The sequence below is a fragment of the Blennius ocellaris genome (genome assembly GCF_963422515.1).
Source record: "Blennius ocellaris genome assembly, chromosome: 6".
In the NCBI taxonomy this organism is placed as follows: domain Eukaryota; kingdom Metazoa; phylum Chordata; class Actinopteri; order Blenniiformes; family Blenniidae; genus Blennius; species Blennius ocellaris.
The window spans coordinates 300,009-324,221 of NC_137655.1; the positions used below are offsets into that span (position 1 = coordinate 300,009).

Sequence of the window (24,213 nt, forward strand, 5' to 3'; positions counted from 1 at the left end):
CTCCTCCTCCTCTCCTCCTCCTCTCCTCTTCTTCTCCTCTCCTCCTCTCCTCCTCTCCTCCTCCTCTCCTCCTCCTCTCCCCCTCCTCCTCCTCTTCCTCCTCTCCTCCTCCTCTCCTCCTCCTCTTCTCCTCCTCTTCCTCCTCTCCTCCTCTTCTTCTCCTCCTCCTCCTCTCCTCCTCTCCTCTTCCCCTCCTCTTCTTCTCCTCCTCCTCCTCTCCTCTTCTCCTCCTCTTCCTCTCCTCCTCCTCCTCCTCTCCTCTTCCCCTCCTCTTCTTCTCCTCCTCCTCCCCTCCTCTTCTTCTCCTCCTCCTCCTCTCCTCTTCTCCTCCTCCTCCTCTCCTCCTCCTCCTCTCCTCTCCTCCTCCTCTTCTTCCTCTCCTCCTCCTCTCCTCCTCCTCCTCTTCCTCCTCTCCTCCTCCTCCTCCTCTCCTCTTCCCCTCCTCTTCTTCTCCTCCTCCTCCTCTCCTCCTCTCCTCTCCTCTTCTTCTCCTCTCCTCCTCTCCTCCTCCTCTCCTCTTCCTCTCCCCTCCTCCTCCTCTTCCTCCTCTCCTCCTCCTCTCCTCCTCCTCTCCTCCTCCTCTTCCTCCTCTCCTCCTCCTCTCCTCCTCTTCTCCTCTCCTCCTCTCATCCTCCTCCTCTCCTCTCCTCCTCTCCTCCTCTCCTCCTCTCCTCCTCCTCCTCTCCTCTCCTCCTCTCTCTCCTCTCCTCCTCTCCTCCTCCTCTCCTGACCTCCTCCTCTCCTCCTCTCCTCTCCTCCTCTCCTCCTCTCCTCCTCTTCTCCTCTCCTCCTCTCCTGACCTCCTCCTCTTCTCCTCTCCTCCTCTCCTCTCCTCCTCTCCTCCTCTCCTCCTCTCCTCCTCTCCTCCTCTTCTCCTCTCCTCCTCTCCTGACCTCCTCCTCTTCTCCTCTCCTCCTCTCCTCTCCTCCTCTCCTCCTCTCCTCCTCTCCTCCTCTCCTCCCTCTTCTCCTCTCCTCCTCTCCTGACCTCCTCCTCTTCCTCCTCTGGGACCAGCAGAAGGATCCACCTGAGGAACTAAGTCGGGATCTAGTAACTAGTCACTGTCTAGTTACTGTGGTGACCTCTAGTCACTGTCTAGTCACTGTCTAGTTACTGTGGTGACCTCTAGTCACTGTCTAGTTACTGTGGTGACCTCTAGTCACTGTCCTAACCACTGTGGTGACCTCTAGTCACTGTCTAGTTACTGTCTAGTTACTGTGGTGACCTCTAGTCACTGTCTAACCACTGTGGTGACCTCTAGTCACTGTCTAGTTACTGTCTAGTTACTGTCTAGTTACTGTGGTGACCTCTAGTCACTGTCTAGTTACTGTCTAGTTACTGTCTAGTTACTGTGGTGACCTCTAGTCACTGTCTAGTTACTGTGGTGACCTCTAGTCACTGTCTAGTCACTGTCTAGTCACTGTCTAGTTACTGTGGTGACCTCTAGTTACTGTCTAGTCACTGTCTAGTTACTGTGGTGACCTCTAGTTACTGTCTAGTTACTGTCTAGTTACTGTGGTGACCTCTAGTCACTGTCTAGTTACTGTGGTGACCTCTAGTCACTGTCTAGTCACTGTCTAGTCACTGTCTAGTTACTGTGGTGACCTCTAGTTACTGTCTAGTTACTGTCTAGTTACTGTGGTGACCTCTAGTCACTGTCTAGTTACTGTGGTGACCTCTAGTCACTGTCTAGTCACTGTCTAGTCACTGTCTAGTCACTGTCTAGTCACTGTCTAGTTACTGTGGTGACCTCTAGTCACTGTCTAGTCACTGTCTAGTTACTGTGGTGACCTCTAGTTACTGTCTAGTTACTGTCTAGTTACTGTGGTGACCTCTAGTCACTGTCTAGTCACTGTCTAGTTACTGTGGTGACCTCTAATTACTGTCTAGTCACTGTGGTGACCTCTGGTCACTGTCTAATCACTGTGGTGACCTCTAGTCAATGTCTAGTTACTGTGGTGACCTCTAGTCACTGTCTAGTTATTGTGGGGACCTCTAGTCACTGTCTAGTCACTGTGGTGACCTCTAGTCACTGTCTAGTTATTGTGGTGACCTCTAGTCACTGTCTAACCACTGTGGTGACCTCTAGTCACTGTCTAGTCACTGTGGTGACCTCTAGTCACTGTCTAGTTACTGTGGTGACCTCTAGTCACTGTCTAGTTATTGTGGTGACCTCTAGTCACTGTCTAGTTACTTTGGTGACCTCTAGTCACTGTCTAGTCACTGTGGTGACCTCTAGTCACTGTCTAGTTACTGTGGTGACCTCTAGTCACTGTCTAGTCACTGTCTAGTCACTGTATAGTTACTGTGGTGACCTCTAGTCACTGTCTAGTCACTGTGGTGATCTCTAGTCACTGTCTAGTCAATGTGGTGACCTCTAGTCACTGTCTAGTTACTGTGGTGACCTCTAGTCACTGTCTAGTTATTGTGGTGACCTCTAGTCAATGTCTTGTCACTGTGGTGACCTCTAGTCACTGTCTAGTCACTGTGGTGACCTCTAGTCACTGTCTAGTTACTGTGGTGACCTCTAGTCACTGTCTAGTCACTGTGGTGACCTCTAGTCACTGTCTAGTTACTGTGGTGACCTCTAGTCACTGTCTAGTCACGATGGTGACCTCTAGTCACTGTCTAGTCACTGTGGTGATCTCTAGTCACTGTCTAGTCACTATGGTGACCTCTAGTCACTGTCTAGTCACTGTGGTGACCTCTAGTCACTGTCTAGTTACTGTGGCGACCTCTAGTCACTGTCTTGTCACTGTGGTGACCTCTAGTCACTGTCTAGTCACTGTGGTGACCTCTAGTCACTGTCTAGTTACTGTGGTGACCTCTAGTCACTGTCTAGTCACGATGGTGACCTCTAGTCACTGTCTAGTCACTGTGGTGATCTCTAGTCACTGTCTAGTCACTATGGTGACCTCTAGTCACTGTCTAGTCACTGTGGTGACCTCTAGTCACTGTCTAGTCACTATGGTGACCTCTAGTCACTGTCTAGTCACTGTGGTGACCTCTAGTCACTGTCTAGTCACTATGGTGACCTCTAGTCACTGTGTAGTCACTGTGGTGATCTCTAGTCACTGTCTAGTCACTATGGTGACCTCTAGTCACTGTCTAGTCACTGTGGTGATCTCTAGTCACTGTCTAGTCACTATGGTGACCTCTAGTCACTGTCTAGTCACTGTGGTGATCTCTAGTCACTGTCTAGTCACTATGGTGACCTCTAGTCACTGTCTAGTCACTGTGGTGACCTCTAGTCACTGTCTAGTCACTATGGTGATGGGTTAAAGGTCAGGCACGATTTCACAGCACAAAGGTTGCAGGTTCAATTCCCACCCTGACGCTTTCCTCTGTCTTAGGTGAAGCCAGAATCAAGAAACCCACTGCAAAGACTCCGCCCAAACAAGGTGCGCACCACCCGCAGCCTCCACCCAGTGCATCATGGGAAGTGTGGTCCCACTGACGTGTGTGTGTGTGTGTGTGTGTGTGTGTGTGTGTGTGTGTGTGTGTGTGTGTGTGTGTGTGTGTGTGTGTGTGTGTGTGTGTGTGTGTGTATGTGTGTGTGTGTGTGTGTGTGTGTGTGTGTGTGTGTGCAGCGCTGCCTCCTCAGATCCTCTCCTTCCCTGAGGACATGAAGATCCTTGCTGGAGAGAAGGTGGAGATCCTCTGCAAGTTCTCTGGAGCTCCACCCATCAGCTGCACCTGGCTGAAGTTCAGGAAACCAGTGAGTGACACACACACACACACACACACACACACATGCTCACACACACACGGTGTGATGTGTGTGTCCAGATCCAGCAGGGCAGTGCGGGGATCTCCTCCATCCAGAGCAGCGACAGCAGCAGTCAGCTGACCATCAGCAGCGGCCAGCAGGAGCACTGTGGCTGCTACACCGTGGAGCTGAGGAACCCCTACGGCCTCCGTCAGGCCGCCCTCAACCTCACCATCGTGGGTAAGGACGTCTGGAGGAGCTCCTCTGAACATCTGGAGGAGCTCCTCAGAAGTTCTGGAGGAGCTCCTCTGAACATCTGGAGCAGCTCCTCTGAACATCTGGAGGAGCTCCTCAGAAGTTCTGGAGCTCCTTTGAACATCTGGAGCTCCTCAGAACATCTGGAGCTCCTCAGAGCATCTGGAGCAGCTCCTATGAACATCTGGAGGAGCTCCTCTGAACACCTGGAGCTCCTCTGAACATAAGGAGGAGCTTCTCTGAACATCTGGAGCTCCTCAGAACATCTGGAGCTCCTCAGAACATCTGGAGGAGCTCCTATGAACATCTGGAGGAGCTCCTCTGAACATCTGGAGCTCCTCAGAACATCTGGAGGAGCTCCTATGAACATCTGGAGGAGCTCCTCAGAACATGACGGTTCCTGTTCCAGCAGGTTCCGCATGGTTGCACTACCTCCTGCAGCCTGTAGGGGTCATTGTGCGCTCTCCCCTCAGATAAACCGGACCCCCCAGCGAAGGTCCCCGCGGCCTCAGATGTGCGGCGGTCCTGCCTTACCCTGTCCTGGTACGGACCCACGTACGATGGCGGCAGCGCCGTCCAGTCCTACAACCTGGAGGTCTGGGACTCGCTGGAGCAGCAGTGGCGACACCTGGTGGCCTGTAACAGCACCTCCTACAATGTACAGGTACAGGTACCGGGGCAGGTACAGGTGCAGCTACAGGTAGAGGTACAGGTACAGGTACAGGAACAGGGGCAGGTACAGGTAGAGGTACAGGGGCAGGTACAGGTACAGGTACAGGTACAGGGGCAGGTACAGGTACAGGTAGAGGTACAGGTAGAGGTACAGGTACAGGTACAGGTACAGGTACAGGTAGAGGTAGACGTACAGGTAGAGGTACAGGTAGAGGTACAGGTAGAGGTATAGGTAGAGGTACAGGTAGAGGTACAGGTACAGGTACAGGTACAGGTAGAGGTACAGGTACAGGTAGAGGGAGAGGTACAGGTAGAGGTACAGGTACAGGGAGAGGTACAGGTATAGGTACAGGTAGAGGTAGAGGTACAGGTACAGGGGCAGGTACAGGTGCAGGGGCAGGTACAGGTAGAGGTAGAGGTAGAGGTACAGGGGCAGGTACAGGTAGAGGTACAGGTAAAGGTAGAGGTACAGGTAGAGGTACAGGTAGAGGTAGAGGTACGGGTAAAGGTAGAGGTACAGGTAAAGTTACAGGTACAGGGGCAGGTACAGGTACAGGTAAAGGCAGAGGTACAGGTAGAGGTACAGGTACAGGGGCAGGTACAGGTAGAGGTACAGGTACAGGTAAAGGTAGAGGTACAGGTAAAGGTAGAGGTACAGGTACAGGTAGAGGTACAGGTAAAGGTAGAGGTACAGGTACAGGTAGAGGTACAGGTAAAGGTAGAGGTACAGGTACAGGTACAGGTACAGGTACAGGGCCAGGTACAGGTAGAGGTACAGGTACAGGTAGAGGTAGAGGTACAGGTACATGTACAGGGGCAGGTACAGGTAGAGGTACAGGTAGAGGTGCAGGTAGAGGGGCAGGTACAGGTACAGGTGCAGGGGCAGGTACAGGTAGAGGTACAGGGGCAGGTACAGGTAGAGGTACAGGTAGAGGTACAGGTAGAGGTACAGGTACAGGTAGAGGTAGAGGTAGCGGTACAGGTAGAGGTATAGGTAGAGGTACAGGTACAGGTACAGGTACAGGTACAGGTACAGGTAGAGGTACAGGTACAGGTAGAGGCAGAGGTAGAGGTACAGGTAGAGGTACAGGTACAGGTAGAGGTACAGGTAGAGGTACAGGTACAGGTACAGGTACAGGGGCAGGTACAGGTACAGGTACAGGTACAGGTACAGGTACAGGCACAGGTAGAGGTACAGGTACAGGTACAGGTAAAGGTAGAGGTACAGGTACAGGTACAGGTACAGGTACAGGGGCAGGCACAGGTACAGGTACAGGTACAGGGGCAGGTACAGGTAGAGGTACAGGTACAGGTAGAGGTAGAGGTACAGGTACATGTACAGGGGCAGGTACAGGTAGAGGTACAGGTAGAGGTGCAGGTAGAGGGGCAGGTACAGGTACAGGTGCAGGGGCAGGTACAGGTAGAGGTAGAGGTACAGGGGCAGGTACAGGTAGAGGTACAGGTAGAGGTACAGGTACAGGTAGAGGTAGAGGTAGAGGTACAGGTAGAGGTATAGGTACAGGTACAGGTACAGGTACAGGTACAGGTACAGGTACAGGTAGAGGTACAGGTACAGGTAGAGGTAGAGGTACAGGTAGAGGCACAGGTACAGGTAGAGGTACAGGTAGAGGTATAGGTAGAGGTACAGGTACAGGTACAGGTACAGGTACAGACACAGGTAGAGGTACAGGTATGGGTACAGGTAGAGGTACAGGTACAGATACAGGTAGAGGTACAGGTACAGGTACAGGTACAGGTACAGGTAGAGGTAGAGGTACAGGTACAGGTAGAGGTACAGGTAGAGGTACAGGTACAGGTACAGGTAGAGGTACAGGTACAGGTAGAGGTAGAGGTACAGGTACAGATACAGGTAGAGGTACAGGTATGGGTACAGGTAGAGGTACAGGTACAGATACAGGTAGAGGTACAGGTATGGGTACAGGTAGAGGTACAGGTACAGATACAGGTAGAGGTACAGGTACAGGTAGAGGTAGAGGTAGAGGTACAGGTACAGATACAGGTAGAGGTACAGGTACAGGTAGAGGTAGAGGTAGAGGTACAGGTACAGGTACAGTAGTGGAGTGGAGGTGAACTCTCCAGGTTCTAACAGGGTCTCTGTTTCAGAACCTCCTGCCGGAACGTCAGTACAAGTTCCGGGTCCGAGCGGAGAACATGTACGGTGTGGGAGAACCGAGCGCCGAGTCGGAGCCGGTGACCGTCGGTCTGGTCGACAGTGACGGTAACACAACCAGCACCAGGACTAGTTAACTGTTTTAACTGCTTCAACTAATTCAACTAGTTTAACTGGTTTAACAAAATCATGTCGTGACCATGTGCCCGGTTTAATAAGCTGAAGTGGTTCAACTCGTTGGACGAGTTAACTGGTTAGATTAGTCAAAATAGTTGGACTAATTAAATTGGTTTGACGAGTTGTACTAGTTAAGCTGGTTAGCCTAATTGAGCTGGTTCAGTCATCAGCTGGTTGGTTTTGTTAACTTAGACTGGTTCATTGCTTATTCTGGTTAAAGGGTTTGTTTGTGATGTTTACTAAATCAAACTAAACTGAAGTTTAACCAGCACGACGTAACTACAGTAACTAACTACAGTAACTAACTACAGTAACTAACTAAACTAACCCTGTTAATCTGACAGAGAATCGGGACGAAGGCGAGGCAGAGGAGGAGGAGGACGGTAGGACACACTTTACACAACATTACACACTTTACACAACAGTACACACTTTACACACTTTACACAACATTACACACTTTACACACTTTACACACTTTACACACTTTACACAACAGTACACAACAGTACACACTTTACACACTTTACACACTTTGCACACTTTACACACTTTACACAACATTACACACTTTACACACTTTACACACTTTACACACTTTACACAACAGTACACACTTTACACACTTTACACACTTTAAACACTTTACACAACAGTACACACTTTACACACTTTACACACTTTAAACACTTTACACACTTTACACACTTTAAACACTTTACACACTTTACACACTTTACACACTTTACACACTTTAAACACTTTACACACTTTACACACCAGTACACACTTTACACACTTTACACACTTTACACACTTTACACACTTTACACAACAGTACACACTTTACACACTTTACACAACAGTACACACTTTACACACTTTACACAATGTACACACTTTACACACTTTACACACTTCAAACACTTTACACACTTTACACAACAGTACACACTTTACACACTTTACACAACAGTACACACTTTACACAATTTACACACTTTACACACTTTACACACTTCAAACACTTTACACACTTTACACAACAGTACACACTTTACACACTTTACACACTTTACACACTTTACACAACAGTACACACTTTAAACACTTTACACACTTTACACACTTTACACACTTTACACACTTTACACACTTTAAACACTTTACACACTTTACACAACAGTACACACTTTACACACTTTACACACTTTACACACTTTACACACTTTACACACTTTACACACTTTACACACTTTAAACACTTTACACACTTTACACACTTTACACAACAGTACACACTTTACACACTTTACACACTTTACACACTTTACACAACAGTACACACTTTACACACTTTACACACTTTACACACTTTACACAACAGTACACACTTTACACACTTTACACACTTTACACAACAGTACACACTTTACACACTTTAAACACTTTACACACTTTACACACTTTACACACTTTACACAACAGTACACACTTTACACACTTTACACACTTTAAACACTTTACACACTTTACACACTTTACTCACTTTGCACACTTTACACACTTTACTCACTTTGCACACTTTACACACTTTACACAACAGTACACACTTTACACACTTTACACACTTTACACAACAGTACACACTTTACACACTTTACACACTTTACACACTTTACACAACAGTACACACTTTACACACTTTACACACTTTACACACTTTACACAACAGTACACACTTTACACACTTGACACACTTTACACAACAGTACACACTTTACACACTTTAAACACTTTACACACTTTACACACTTTAAACACTTTACACACTTTACACACTTTACACAACAGTACACACTTTACACACTTTACACACTTTACACACTTTACACAACAGTACACACTTTACACACTTTACAGACTTTACACACTTTACACACTTTACACACTTTACACAACAGTACACACTTTACACACTTTACACACTTTACACACTTTAAACACTTTACACACTTTAAACACTTTACACACTTTACACACTTTACACAACATGTACACGACTACGGAGAGGAGAACCTGCAGAACCAGACTGAGAGGAGAACCTGCAGAACCAGACTCAGACTGAGAGGAGAACCTGCAGAACCAGACTGAGAGGAGAACCTGCAGAACCAGACTCAGACTGAGAGGAGAACCTGCAGAACCAGACTCAGAGGAGAATCTGCAGAACCAGACTCAGACTGAGAGGAGAACCTGCAGAACCAGACTGAGAGGAGAACCTGCAGAACCAGACTCAGACTGAGAGGAGAACCTGCAGAACCAGACTGAGAGGAGAACCTGCAGAACCAGACTCAGACTGAGAGGAGAACCTGCAGAACCAGACTGAGAGGACAACCTGCAGAACCAGACTGAGGAGAACCTGCAGAACCAGACTGAGGAGAACCTGCAGAACCAGACTGAGAGGAGAACCTGCAGAACCAGACTGAGGAGAACCTGCAGAACCAGACTCAGACTGAGAGGAGAACCTACAGAACCAGACTGAGAGGAGAACCTGCAGAACCAGACTGAGAGGAGAACCTGCAGAACCAGCAGAGGTTCCAGGTTCCATGGTGTGACTCTGTTTGTTCCGGTCTCAGACCCGGACAAGGAACCGGACTACCGAGACGTGACGGTCCGGGCCGACATCAAGGTGAAGGAGCTGTACGACGTGGAGGAGCGGCTGGGAACGTAAGCTCCGCCCACCACGCACCTGGGCCGGCGTGGGGGCGGGGCTGACGGCCGCTGTGGCTCCGCAGGGGGAAGTTCGGCCAGGTGTTCAAGCTGGTGGAGAAGGCCACCAGGAAGGTGTGGGCCGGCAAGTTCATCAAGGCCTACTCCGCCAAGGAGAAGGACAACGTCCGGCAGGAGATCTCCATCATGAACAGCCTCCATCACCCCAAGCTGGTGCAGTGCGTCGACGCCTTCGAGGGCAAGTCCGACGTCGTCATGGTGCTGGAGATGTAGGTGCAGGGGGCGGGGCTGAGCTGCTGCCAGTACTGTTTATCATCGTCATGGTGCTGGAGAGGGGGCGGGGCTTAGCTGCTGCCAGTACTGTTTATCATTGTCATCATTATTATCATTAATGGAAATGATCATAATAAAATAATAATGCTAATGATAATTCATGTATAATTATAAAGTAAACAAGAAGGCCGTTGCTGGGCTAATCCCCCGCCGGAGGGCTTTCTATTTTCTCACAAAGCAGCTCTAAGGCAGCACACTTGGTACACTAGAGGGTGTTCCATGGGTCCTAGTAGATAATAACCATGGCGACCAAACTTCAGACCCTACCGATCTTCAAGGTCAAGGTCAAGGTCACTTGGTATGCTGGAGGGTGTCCCCAGAGCACTAGTAGGTGTGTATAAAATTTCAGAGCCTTAGCTCAAAAACCTAGGCCTCCAGAACCCAAAATGTGTTTTTAAGCACTTCGTGACCCTGTGACCTACTTAATATGCAAATTAGGTCAAGGTCACCATGGTATCCCTTCCCCCTCTGAGATGTATCCACATGTGAAGTTTGGTCACTGTGGGCCCAGGGGTTGCCGAGATATAGGTAGAAACGTTCGAACGGACGTACGTACGTACATACGTACGTACGGATGGACGTACGGATGGACGTACGTACGTACGGAGACTGTTTCAAGATCCCCCTTCCGGGCCTATCGGCTACGGCGGGGGATAACAACATTAATATTAGAATGATACTGAGGAGTTTGATGTCGAGGTCAAAGGTAAGTTTTGGAACCATTTTTACCGCCGGGTTGGTGACGGATGTGGAGCTGATGATGGAGGAGGAGGAGTGGAGCTGGTCAGGGTGGAGGTTGTCCGGAGTATCATGGGTGTAGCAGAGGAATGACATTCCATGTCTGCTGATGACATCACTGAGGGGGAGGAGGTATATGGAGAAGAGGGCGGGGCCTTGGACTGAGGAACACCACCGGTGAGACTTTGCTCCACCCACGGCAACGTACTCAGGTCTGTCTGTCAGAAATCAGATGAACCAGTTAAGTTCTGACTCTGAGTTCAATGGAGGGTTTCGGGTGGAGGAGAAGGAGGGTGGAGAACTGTTTGTGTCTGTGGCCAGGATCTCGGGTGGAGAACTGTTTGTGTCTGTGGCCAGGATCTCGGGTGGAGAACTGTTTGTGTCTGTGGCCAGGATCTCGGGTGGAGAACTGTTTGAGCGGATCATTGACGAGGACTTTGAGCTGACGGAGCGGGAGGTGATCAAGTACATGCTGCAGATCATGGACGGAGTGGCCTTCATCCACCAGCAGGGGATCGTCCACCTGGACCTGAAGCCGGAGAACATCATGTGTGTCAACAAGACGGGCAGCAAGATCAAACTCATCGACTTCGGCCTGGCCCGGAGACTAGGTAACCACTAACTGACCAGTATCTAACCACTGAATAAATACTAACTCACCAGTAACTAACCACTGACTGACCTCTGACTAACCTCACACTGACCTCTGAGTAACCTCTGACCACCCACTAACTAACTAACTACTGACTGACCACTGGCTAAACTCTGACCAGCCACTGATTAACCACTAAGTAACTACTGACTAGCCATTGACTGACTAACCCCTAACTGACCTCTGACCAACCACTAACTAACCACTAACTAACTACTGACTGACCACTGTCTAACCACTAACTAACCAGAAACCAATCAGTAACTATTGACTAACATTTTCCTAACCACTAACTTACAGCTGACTAGTCACTAACTAACCTCTGACAGCCCAGTAACTAATCACTAACTACTGACTAACCAATAATTATCCAGTAACTGACCACTAACAACTAACTAACTAACCACTGACTAACCAATAATTATCCAGTAACTAACCACGAAACACGGACGAACTAACAACTGACCAACCTCTGAATAACCACTAACTAACCATTGATTAACCACTACCTAGCTAACTAATAACTAACTAACCTCTGACGAGCTGTTCAGCGATTCTCCAGCTGAGCTTTATTTCAAGCCAACAGCAGTAGAGAACTAGTTGAACAACTAGTTGAAGCGGTAACCAGCTCACTGTGTGACCAACAGAAAGCGCCGGCACGCTGAAGGTTTTGTTCGGGACTCCAGAGTTTGTGGCTCCAGAAGTGATCAACTACGAAGCCATCAGTTACCCTACTGACATGTGGAGTATCGGAGTAATCTGTTACATCCTGTGGGTACACCTCCTGTAGTCTGAGTACACATTGACTGTGATCGATGTTAAGTGTTCTTTTTTCCCTGCGTTTGTCCTTCCAGGAGCTTTAAGTGTTCTCTTTTCCCTGCGTTTGTCCTTCCAGGAGCTTTAAGTGTTCTCTTTTCCCTGCGTTTGTCCTTCCAGGAGCTTTAAGTGTTCTCTTTTCCCTGCGTTTGTCCTTCCAGGAGCTTTAAGTGTTCTCTTTTCCCTGCGTTTGTCCTTCCAGGAGCTTTAAGTGTTCTCTTTTCCCTGCGTTTGTCCTTCCAGGAGCTTTAAGTGTTCTCTTTTCCCTACGTTTGTCCTTCCAGGAGCTTTAAGTGTTCTCTTTTCCCTACGTTTGTCCTTCCAGGAGCTTTAAGTGTTCTCTTTTCCCTGCGTTTGTCCTTCCAGGAGCTTTAAGTGTTCTTTTTTCCCTGCGTTTGTCCTTCCAGGAGCTTTAAGTGTTCTCTTTTCCCTGCGTTTGTCCTTCCAGGAGCTTTAAGTGTTCTCTTTTCCCTGCGTTTGTCCTTCCAGGAGCTTTAAGTGTTCTCTTTTCCCTGCGTTTGTCCTTCCAGGAGCTTTAAGTGTTCTCTTTTCCCTACGTTTGTCCTTCCAGGAGCTTTAAGTGTTCTCTTTTCCCTACGTTTGTCCTTCCAGGAGCTTTAAGCGTTCTCTTTTCCTGCGTTTGTCCTTCCAGGGGTTGATGTGTTCTCTTTTCCCTGCGTTTGTCCTTCCAGGAGCTTTAAGTGTTCTCTTTTCCCTACGTTTGTCCTTCCAGGAGCTTTAAGTGTTCTCTTTTCCCTGCGTTTGTCCTTCCAGGAGCTTTAAGTGTTCTCTTTTCCCTACGTTTGTCCTTCCAGGAGCTTTAAGTGTTCTCTTTTCCCTGCGTTTGTCCTTCCAGGAGCTTTAAGTGTTCTCTTTTCCCAACGTTTGTCCTTCCAGGAGCTTTAAGTGTTCTCTTTTCCCTGCGTTTGTCCTTCCAGGAGCTTTAAGTGTTCTCTTTTCCCTGCGTTTGTCCTTCCAGGAGCTTTAAGTGTTCTCTTTTCCCTGCGTTTGTCCTTCCAGGAGCTTTAAGTGTTCTCTTTTCCCTACGTTTGTCCTTCCAGGAGCTTTAAGTGTTCTCTTTTCCCTACGTTTGTCCTTCCAGGAGCTTTAAGTGTTCTCTTTTCCCTGCGTTTGTCCTTCCAGGAGCTTTAAGTGTTCTCTTTTCCCTGCGTTTGTCCTTCCAGGAGCTTTAAGTGTTCTCTTTTCCCTGCGTTTGTCCTTCCAGGAGCTTTAAGTGTTCTCTTTTCCCTGCGTTTGTCCTTCCAGGAGCTTTAAGTGTTCTCTTTTCCCTGCGTTTGTCCTTCCAGGAGCTTTAAGTGTTCTCTTTTCCCTGCGTTTGTCCTTCCAGGAGCTTTAAGTGTTCTCTTTTCCCTGCGTTTGTCCTTCCAGGAGCTTTAAGTGTTCTCTTTTCCCTACGTTTGTCCTTCCAGGAGCTTTAAGTGTTCTCTTTTCCCTACGTTTGTCCTTCCAGGAGCTTTAAGTGTTCTCTTTTCCCTGCGTTTGTCCTTCCAGGAGCTTTAAGTGTTCTCTTTTCCCTGCGTTTGTCCTTCCAGGAGCTTTAAGTGTTCTCTTTTCCCTGCGTTTGTCCTTCCAGGAGCTTTAAGTGTTCTCTTTTCCCTGCGTTTGTCCTTCCAGGAGCTTTAAGTGTTCTCTTTTCCCTGCGTTTGTCCTTCCAGGAGCTTTAAGTGTTCTCTTTTCCCTACGTTTGTCCTTCCAGGAGCTTTAAGTGTTCTCTTTTCCCTACGTTTGTCCTTCCAGGAGCTTTAAGTGTTCTCTTTTCCCTGCGTTTGTCCTTCCAGGAGCTTAAGGTGTTCTCTTTTCCCTGCGTTTGTCCTTCCAGGAGCTTTAGGTGTTCTCTTTGCCCTGCGTTTGTCTTTCCAGGAGCTTTAAGTGTTCTCTTTTCCCTACGTTTGTCCTTCCAGGAGCTTTAAGTGTTCTCTTTTCCCTACGTTTGTCCTTCCAGGAGCTTTAAGTGTTCTCTTTTCCCTGCGTTTGTCCTTCCAGGAGCTTTAAGTGTTCTCTTTTCCCTGCGTTTGTCCTTCCAGGAGCTTTAAGTTTTCTCTTTTCCCTGCGTTTGTCCTTCCAGGAGCTTTAAGTGTTCTCTTTTCCCTGCGTTTGTCCTTCCAGGAGCTTTAAGTGTTCTCTTTTCCCTGCGTTTGTCCTTCCAGGAGCTTTAAGTGTTCTCTTTTCCCTACGTTTGTCCTTCCAGGAGCTTTAAGTGTTCTCTTTTCCCTACGTTTGTCCTTCCAGGAGCTTTAAGTGTTCTCTTTTCCCTGCGTTTGTCCTTCCAGGAGCTTTAAGTGTTCTTTTTTCCCTGCGTTTGTCCTTCCAGGAGCTTTAAGTGTTCTCTTTTCCCTGCGTTTGTCCTTCCAGGAGCTTTAAGTGTTCTCTTTTCCCTGCGTTTGTCCTTCCAGGAGCTTTAAGTGTTCTCTTTTCCCTGCGTTTGTCCTTCCAGGAGCTTTAAGTGTTCTCTTTTCCCTACGTTTGTCCTTCCAGGAGCTTTAAGTGTTCTCTTTTCCCTACGTTTGTCCTTCCAGGAGCTTTAAGTGTTCTCTTTTCCCTGCGTTTGTCCTTCCAGGAGCTTAAGGTGTTCTCTTTTCCCTGCGTTTGTCCTTCCAGGAGCTTTAGGTGTTCTCTTTGCCCTGCGTTTGTCTTTCCAGGAGCTTTAAGTGTTCTCTTTTCCCTACGTTTGTCCTTCCAGGAGCTTTAAGTGTTCTCTTTTCCCTACGTTTGTCCTTCCAGGAGCTTTAAGTGTTCTCTTTTCCCTGCGTTTGTCCTTCCAGGAGCTTTAAGTGTTCTCTTTGCCCTGCGTTTGTCTTTCCAGGAGCTTTAAGTGTTCTCTTTTCCCTGCGTTTGTCCTTCCAGGAGCTTTCAGTGTTCTCTTTTCCCTGCGTTTGTCCTTCCAGGAGCTTTCAGTGTTCTCTTTTCCCTGCGTTTGTCCTTCCAGGAGCTTTAAGTGTTCTCTTTTCCCTGCGTTTGTCCTTCCAGGAGCTTTAAGTGTTCTCTTTTCCCTGCGTTTGTCCTTCCAGGAGCTTTAAGCGTTCTCTTTTCCCTGCGTTTGTCCTTCCAGGAGCTTTAAGTGTTCTCTTTTCCCTACGTTTGTCCTTCCAGGAGCTTTAAGTGTTCTCTTTTCCCTGCGTTTGTCCTTCCAGGAGCTTTAAGTGTTCTCTTTTCCCTGCGTTTGTCCTTCCAGGAGCTTTAGGTGTTCTCTTTGCCCTGCGTTTGTCTTTCCAGGAGCTTTAAGTGTTCTCTTTTCCCTACGTTTGTCCTTCCAGGAGCTTTAAGTGTTCTCTTTTCCCTACGTTTGTCTTTCCAGGAGCTTTAAGTGTTCTCTTTTCCCTGCGTTTGTCCTTCCAGGAGCTTTAAGTGTTCTCTTTGCCCTGCGTTTGTCTTTCCAGGAGCTTTAAGTGTTCTCTTTTCCCTGCGTTTGTCCTTCCAGGAGCTTTAAGTGTTCTCTTTTCCCTGCGTTTGTCCTTCCAGGAGCTTTAAGTGTTCTCTTTTCCCTGCGTTTGTCTTTCCAGGAGCTTGAAGTGTTCTCTTTGCCCTGCGTTTGTCTTTCCAGGAGCTTTAAGTGTTCTCTTTTCCCTACGTTTGTCCTTCCAGGAGCTTTAAGTGTTCTCTTTTCCCTACGTTTGTCCTTCCAGGAGCTTTAAGTGTTCTCTTTTCCCTGCGTTTGTCCTTCCAGGAGCTTTAAGTGTTCTCTTTTCCCTGCGTTTGTCCTTCCAGGAGCTTTAAGTGTTCTCTTTTCCTGCGTTTGTCCTTCCAGGAGCTTTAAGTGTTCTCTTTTCCCTGCGTTTGTCCTTCCAGGAGCTTTAAGCGTTCTCTTTTCCTGCGTTTGTCCTTCCAGGGGTTGATGTGTTCTCTTTTCCCTGCGTTTGTCCTTCCAGGAGCTTTAAGTGTTCTCTTTTCCCTACGTTTGTCCTTCCAGGAGCTTTAAGTGTTCTCTTTTCCCTGCGTTTGTCCTTCCAGGAGCTTTAAGTGTTCTCTTTTCCCTGCGTTTGTCCTTCCAGGAGCTTTAAGTGTTCTCTTTTCCCTGCGTTTGTCCTTCCAGGAGCTTTAAGTGTTCTCTTTTCCCTGCGTTTGTCCTTCCAGGAGCTTTAAGTGTTCTCTTTTCCCTGCGTTTGTCCTTCCAGGAGCTTTAAGTGTTCTCTTTTCCTGCGTTTGTCCTTCCAGGAGCTTTAAGTGTTCTCTTTTCCTGCGTTTGTCCTTCCAGGGGTTGATGTGTTCTCTTTGCCCTGCGTTTGTCCTTCCAGGGGTTGATGTGTTCTCTTTGCCCTGCGTTTGTCCTGTCAGGCTGAGCGGTCTGTCTCCCTTCATGGGCGACAACGACAACGAGACGCTGTCTAACGTCACGTCGGCCACCTGGGATTTTGAGGATGAAGCGTTTGATGAAATCTCAGAAACGGCCAAAGACTTTATCACCAACCTGCTGAAGAAGGACATGAAGTAAGAAGTGGATCCTCCTCCTGCTGCTCCAGGCCTGTCCCTGGTTCTGCAGAGTGTCCTGGTTCTGCAGTGTGTCCCTGGTTCTGCAGTGTGTCCTGGTTCTGCAGAGTGTTCTGACCTGGATGTGTTGGCAGGGCGCGGCTCACCTGTGCTCAGTGCCTGGAACACACGTGGCTGAAACAGGACACCAACACCATGAAGGCCAAGAAGCTCAGCAAAGAGCGAATGAAGAAGTACATCCTGAGGAGGAAGTGGCAGGTAACAACAACAACAACAACAACAACAACAACAACAACAACAACAACAACAACAGTCTCACACTCCTCCCATCCTCTCTCCTCCAGAAAACCGGCCACGCTGTCCGAGCCATCGGTCGACTCTCCTCCATGGCCATGATGGCTGGAGTCAGTGCCAAGAAGGGCTCCCCGACTGAAGGTACGCTACGCTACACACGTGACGCTACGCTGCACACGTGACGCTACGTTGCACACGTGACGCGACGCTGCACACGTGACGCTACGCTGCACACGTGACGCTACGTTGCACACGTGACGCGACGCTGCACACGTGACGCTACGCTGCACACGTGACGCTACGTTGCACACGTGACGCTACGCTACACACATGACGCTACGCTGCACACATGACGCTACGCTACACACGTGATGCTACGCTACGCTACGCTACACACATGACGCTACGCTGCACACGTGACGCTACGCTGCACACGTGACGCGACGCTGCACACATGACGCTACGCTACACACATGATGCTACGCTACGCTACGCTACACACATGACGCTACGCTGCACACGTGACGCTACGCTGCACACGTGACGCTACGCTACACACGACGCTACGCTGCACACGTGACGCTACGCTGCACACGTGACTCGACGCTGCACACATGACGCTACGCTACACACATGATGCTACGCTACGCTACGCTACATACATGACGCTACGCTGCACACGTGACGCTACGCTGCACACGTGACGCTACGCTACACACGACGCTACGCTGCACACGTGACGCGACGCTACACACATGACGCTACGCTGCACACGTGACGCTGCGCTACGCTGCACACGTGACGCTACGCTGCACACATGACGCTACGCTGCACACGTGACGCTACGTTGCACATGTGACGCGACGCTACACACGTGACGCTACGCTACGCTGCACACGTGACGCTACGCTGCACACGTGACGCGACGCTACACACGCGACGCTACGCTGCACACATGATGCTATGCTACACACATGATGCTACGCTGCACACATGATGCTACGCTACGCTGCACACATGACGCTACGCTACACACATGATGCTACGCTGCACAGATGACACTACGCTAAACAGATGACGGTACGCTGCACACATGACGCTACGCTCTGTTCCTCTACACTACACAAATTACACTAAACTAAGCTATGGTCAGTTATGCTACACTACACACATGACACTACACACACGACACACAACATGACACGACATTACACACATGACACACATAACATGAGACGACATGACAAACATGACACACATTGTGTGTGTGTGTGTGTGTGTGTGTGTGTGTGTGTGTGTGTGTGTGTGTGTGTGTGTGTGTGTGTGTGTGTGTGTGTGTGTGTGTGTCCAGAGGACAACCAGTTCCTGGAGGTTCTAGAGTACGAGCAGCGGGTGGAGTGTAAGCCGACCTTCACCTCCGTCATCAGAGACGTGGAAGTGGTGGAGGGCAGCGCTGCGCGCTTCGACTGCAAGATCGAAGGTGAGAGAACCCAACAGAACCGGTTCAGGAGCAGATCCAGAACCGGGAAGGAACCACCACATCTCTCTCTTCATGTATTCTGTTCAGTAGAACATCAGTCGAAGCTCTGGGTTCTGCTATCTAGTGGAAGATGCTGACAGCAGACTGGGGGTTCTAGATGCAGCAGACTGGGGGTTCTAGATGCAGCAGACTGGGGGTTCTAGATGCAGAAGACTGGGGGTTCTAGATGCAGCAGACTGGGGGTTCTAGATGCAGCAGACTGGAGGTTCTTGAAGCAGCAGACTGGAGGTTCTAGATGCAGCAGACTGGAGGTTCTTGAAGCAGCAGACTGGAGGTTCTTGAAGCAGCAGAGTGGAGGTTCTAGATGCAGCAGACTGGAGGTTCTTGAAGCAGCAGACTGGAGGTTCTAGATGCAGCAGACTGGAGGTTCTAGATGCAGCAGACTGGAGGTTCTCAAAGGTTCTACAAGCAGTTGGCTGTACGTTCTCAAATCAACAGACTGAAGGTTCTAGAAGCAGATGACTGATGGTTCTAGAAGCAGATGACTGATGGTTCTAGAAGCAGCAGACTGAAGGTTCTAGATGCAGCAAACTGGAGGTTCTAGAACAGGGGTGGGGAACCCTGGTCCTGCATGTTTTCAACGTTTCCTGCTCAAACACTCCAGAGTTCTCATGATGAGGTTCTGCAGGAGGCTGGATAACGAGACACTCATGCTGTGTTGATGTGACGACCTCCAGGACCAGGGTTCCTCAGCCCTGTTCTAGAAGGTCCTAGAAGGTTCTCCAGCAGGCAGTAACAGGCCTGTTGGTCCTGCAGGGTTCCCCGACCCGGAGGTGGTTTGGTACAAAGACGATCAGCCCATCAAAGAAACCCGACACTTTCAGATCGACTACGATGAAGAAGGGAACTGCAGCCTGGTCATCTCTGAGGTGACCTTCATCATCCTCCTCATCCTCACTCACCTCCTCATCCTCACTCACCTTCATCATCCTCACTCACCTTCATCCTCCTCCTCATCCTCACTCACCTCCTCATCCTCACTCACCTCCTCATCCTCACTCACCTTCATCCTCCTCCTCATGCTCACTCACCTCCTCATCCTCACTCACCTCCTCATCCTCACTCACCTTCATCATCCTCACTCACCTTCATCATCCTCACTCACCTTCATCCTCCTCCTCATCCTCACTCACCTCCTCATCCTCACTCACCTTCATCATCCTCACTCACCTTCATCCTCCTCCTCATGCTCACTCACCTCCTCATCCTCACTCACCTTCATCATCCTCACTCACCTTCATCCTCCTCCTCATCCTCACTCACCTCCTCATCCTCACTCACCATCATCCTTCTCATCCTCCTCATCCTCATCCTCACTCACCTTCATCATCCTCACTCACCATCATCCTTCTCATCCTCCTCATCCTCATCCTCACTCACCTTCATCATCCTCACTCACCTTCATCATCATCCTCCTGATCCTCACTCACCTTCATCATCATCCTCCTGATCCTCACTCACCTTCATCATCATCCTCATCCTCACTCACCTTCATCATCCTCCTCATCCTCACTCATCTTCACCCTCCTCATCCTCACTCACCTTCATCATCATCCTCCTGATCCTCACTCACCTTCATCATCATCCTCATCCTCACTCACCTTCATCATCCTCTCTCACCTTAATCTTCCTCCTCATCCTCACTCACCTTCATCATCCTCCTCATCCTCACTCATCTTCACCCTCCTCATCCTCACTCACTCACTGACTCTTCATCATCCACACTGACTTTTTACTGAATGAATGAATGGATGAATGTTGTTCCTTCCAGGTGTCAGGTGACGACGATGCAAAGTACCTGGTGAAGGCGGTGAACAGCCTGGGGGAGGCGACCTGCACCGCCGAGCTGCTGGTGGAGGTGATGGCTGGAGGGGAGGAGGAGGAGGAGGAGGAGGAGGAGGAGTAAAGACCAGACTGTGGGGGGGGGTGGGGGGGGGCTCTGCCTCCACCGGTAAGACCTGAGCAGGAAAAAGAATAATCCACCAATCCTAAGCCCCGATTGGTTGAGTGAGTGGGCGGAGCTTAACCCGGTAGCTGTTCAATCAGCTCGATGTGAACTCTTCCAGTATTGCATAAGAACTTATTTATTCATCCAACAAATAGAAAGTCAATTTAATATCTTTCATCACCTGACCTGAGGGTTAAGCTCCGCCCTCAACAGAAGCCACGCCCCCTCAGGCAGATCATATTCCAGTGCTCTTATAAATTGTGCCTTTGTGTGTTTGTCAGCCATCACTCACTTTAAAACACTTGTTCATGTTGTGTTGTTGTTGTGTTGTTGTTGTGTTCACTGTCACTGCGTCTCAGCAGGAGACTTCACACCCAGACTGTGGTGTAGTGGAGGTCTGGGGGTGGAGTCAGTCAGGACCCCCCCCCCTCTCTCTGGAACTCCTTTTTAAAACAACCTCCTGAACATCATGTGACCAACCACACTGAGCCTCCTCCTGATTGGCTCTCCAACAGGACGTCCAATTTGCAACACGCGTAAAGCCATGCCATGACGCATGAGGATTTGATCACTCACACACACACACACACACACACACACACACACACACACACACACACACACACACACACACACACACACACACAGACACACACTGTACCCTGAGAACCAGATTAATTAGGCGTTTGTCTCACGATTGAAGTCACAGGAATGAAATGAACACGTCGACTCTCTGAAGCTCCTGGAGGGTGGAGGAGCTCCTGGAGGGTGGAGGAGCTCCTTACGGTGGAGGAGCTCCTGGAGGGTGGAGGAGCTCCTGGAGGGTGGAGGAGCTCCTTACGGTGGAGGATTTCCTGGAGGGTGGAGGAGCTCCTGGAGGGTGGAGGAGCTCCTTATGGTGGAGGAGCTCCTGGAGGGTGGAGGAGCTCCTGGAGGGCGGAGGAGTTCCTGGAGGGTGGAGGAGCTCCTGGAGGGTGGAGGAGCTCCTGGAGGGCAGAGGAGTTCCTGGAGGCTTGACCTCTGACCTCCAGAAGAGTCGGAGTTGTGACTTTTTCTTTCCACATTCCAGATGTGTGTTTTTATTTAAAACTCTTCACTGTGTGTGTGTGTGTGTGTGTGTGTGTGTGTGTGTGTGTGTGTGTGTGTGTGTGTGTGTGTGTGTGTGTGTGTGTGTGTGTGTGTGTGTGTGTGTGTTCACAGGTTTTATTGAAGCTGTTTCACGAGAGCGACTTGTTTTCATGTTGGATGTTTGTTGACGACTTTTATAAAATATCTGAGTTTGCTACACGACGGCTGGAGTTCCTCACAGACCATAATAAAGGTTTATCTCACAGCGTGGTGTGTTCACTGACCTGCAGAGTGTGGGAAAAACAAACACTACACCTTCCTTGATCCCACAGAGAACAACTGTCATATTTATCTTTTCTTTCATTATTACATAATGAAAGAAAACAATTATTTTCTTTCATTATTACATAATGAAAGAAAACAATTATTTTCTTTCATTATTACATAATGAAAGAAAACAATTATTTTCTTTGACAAACACACACACTGACATAACAACAACAACAACATCAACAGGAATCAACCTCAATCCAAATGGAGAGCCAAAGTCAGAAGAAAACAAAATTTGAGACGAGCGCCCCCACACTACAGTGGTGAGGACAGGAACTGCATGCAGACCTCATGGTCTGATAACAATAAATAAAAACAACCTCATTTTACACACGATCATGACAAAACTGAAAACAAACAAAAAACACAAAGGAAATTGCCAAGGAAGGAACTGCATTGTACCAATATTTTAGAGACCCCCCCCCCCCCCCTTGTTTTAACCTCGGAAACACTGACGCTTCCTTTAGCTGAGGAAACACTGATGTTTCCTTTAGCCTAGGAAACACTGACGCTTCCTTTAGCCTAGGACACACTGACGCTTCCTTTAGCTGAGGAAACACTGATGTTTCCTTTAGCCTAGGAAACACTGACGCTTCCTTTAGCCTAGGAAACACTGATGCTTCCTATAGCCTAGGAAACACTGATGCTTCCTTTAGCCTAGGAAACACTGATGCTTCCTTTAGCTGAGGAAACACTGATGCTTCCTTTAGCCTAGGAAACACTGATGCTTCCTTTAGCTGAGGAAACACTGACGCTTCCTTTAGCCTAGGAAACACTGATGCTTCCTTTAGCCTAGGAAACACTGACGCTTCCTTTAGCCTAGGAAACACTGATGCTTCCTTTAGCTGAGGAAACACTGACGCTTCCTTTAGCCTAGAAAACACTGACGCTTCCTTTAGCTGAGGAAACACTGTCGCTTCCTTTAGCCTAGGAAACACTGACGCTTCCTTTAGCCTAGGAAACACTGATGCTTCCTTTAGCCTAGAAAGCATTGATGTTTCCTTTAGCCTAGGAAACACTGACGCTTCCTTTAGCCTAGAAAACACTGACGCTTCCTTTAGCTGAGGAAACACTGACGCTTCCTTTAGCCTAGGAAACACTGATGCTTCCTTTAGCTGAGGAAACACTGACGCTTCCTTTAGCCTAGGAAACACTGATGCTTCCTTTAGCCTAGGAAACACTGACGCTTCCTTTAGCTGAGGAAACACTGACGCTTCCTTTAGCCTAGGAAACACTGATGCTTCCTTTAGCTGAGGAAACACTGACGCTTCCTTTAGCCTAGAAAACACTGACGCTTCCTTTAGCTGAGGAAACACTGACGCTTCCTTTAGCCTAAGAAACACTGACGCTTCCTTTAGCCTAGGACACACTGACGCTTCCTTTAGCTGAGGAAACACTGATGCTTCCTTTAGCTGAGGAAACACTGACGCTTCCTTTAGCCTAGGACACACTGATGCTTCCTTTAGCCTAGGAAACACCGATGTTTCCTTTAGCCTAGGAAACACTGATGCTTCCTTTAGCCTAGGAAACATTGATGCTTCCTTTAGCCTAGGAAACACTGATGCTTCCTTTAGCATAGGACACACTGATGCTTCCTTTAGCTGAGGAAACACTGATGCTTCTTTAGCTGAGGAAACACTGACGCTTCCTTTAGCCTAGGAAACACTGATGCTTCCTTTAGCTGAGGAAACACTGACGCTTCCTTTAGCCTAGAAAACACTGACGCTTCCTTTAGCTGAGGAAACACTGACGCTTCCTTTAGCCTAAGAAACACTGACGCTTCCTTTAGCCTAGGGAACACTGATGCTTCCTTTAGCTGAGGAAACACTGACGCTTCCTTTAGCCTAGGACACACTGATGCTTCCTTTAGCCTAGGAAACACCGATGTTTCCTTTAGCCTAGGAAACACTGATGCTTCCTTTAGCTGAGGAAACACTGACGCTTCCTTTAGCCTAGGACACACTGATGCTTCCTTTAGCCTAGGAAACACCGATGTTTCCTTTAGCCTAGGAAACACTGATGCTTCCTTTAGCCTAGGAAACATTGATGCTTCCTTTAGCCTAGGAAACACTGATGCTTCCTTTAGCATAGGACACACTGATGCTTCCTTTAGCTGAGGAAACACTGATGCTTCTTTAGCTGAGGAAACACTGACGCTTCCTTTAGCCTAGGAAACACTGATGCTTCCTTTAGCTGAGGAAACACTGACGCTTCCTTTAGCCTAGAAAACACTGACGCTTCCTTTAGCTGAGGAAACACTGACGCTTCCTTTAGCCTAAGAAACACTGACGCTTCCTTTAGCCTAGGGAACACTGATGCTTCCTTTAGCTGAGGAAACACTGACGCTTCCTTTAGCCTAGGACACACTGATGCT

General features: G+C 48.7%; 1 protein-coding gene across 1 annotated transcript in view; it reads left to right on the plus strand.

Moving 5' to 3' along the window:
- The window catches only part of LOC308131350 (myosin light chain kinase, smooth muscle-like), a 23,178-nt gene extending 1,414 nt beyond the window's left edge, over positions 1-21,764 (plus strand). The window contains 16 exon segments of the mRNA XM_080498078.1: positions 3,354-3,401; positions 3,591-3,718; positions 3,790-3,949; positions 4,438-4,628; positions 6,761-6,875; positions 7,289-7,327; positions 9,581-9,671; positions 9,740-9,943; positions 11,139-11,356; positions 12,045-12,168; positions 16,507-16,659; positions 16,794-16,917; positions 17,004-17,094; positions 18,305-18,433; positions 19,250-19,362; positions 20,265-21,764. Of these exon segments, the coding sequence (XP_080354204.1) occupies positions 3,354-3,401; positions 3,591-3,718; positions 3,790-3,949; positions 4,438-4,628; positions 6,761-6,875; positions 7,289-7,327; positions 9,581-9,671; positions 9,740-9,943; positions 11,139-11,356; positions 12,045-12,168; positions 16,507-16,659; positions 16,794-16,917; positions 17,004-17,094; positions 18,305-18,433; positions 19,250-19,362; positions 20,265-20,399 (2,063 nt within the window). The 3' untranslated portion in view covers positions 20,400-21,764.
- The last annotated feature ends 2,449 nt before the right edge of the window (positions 21,765-24,213 follow it).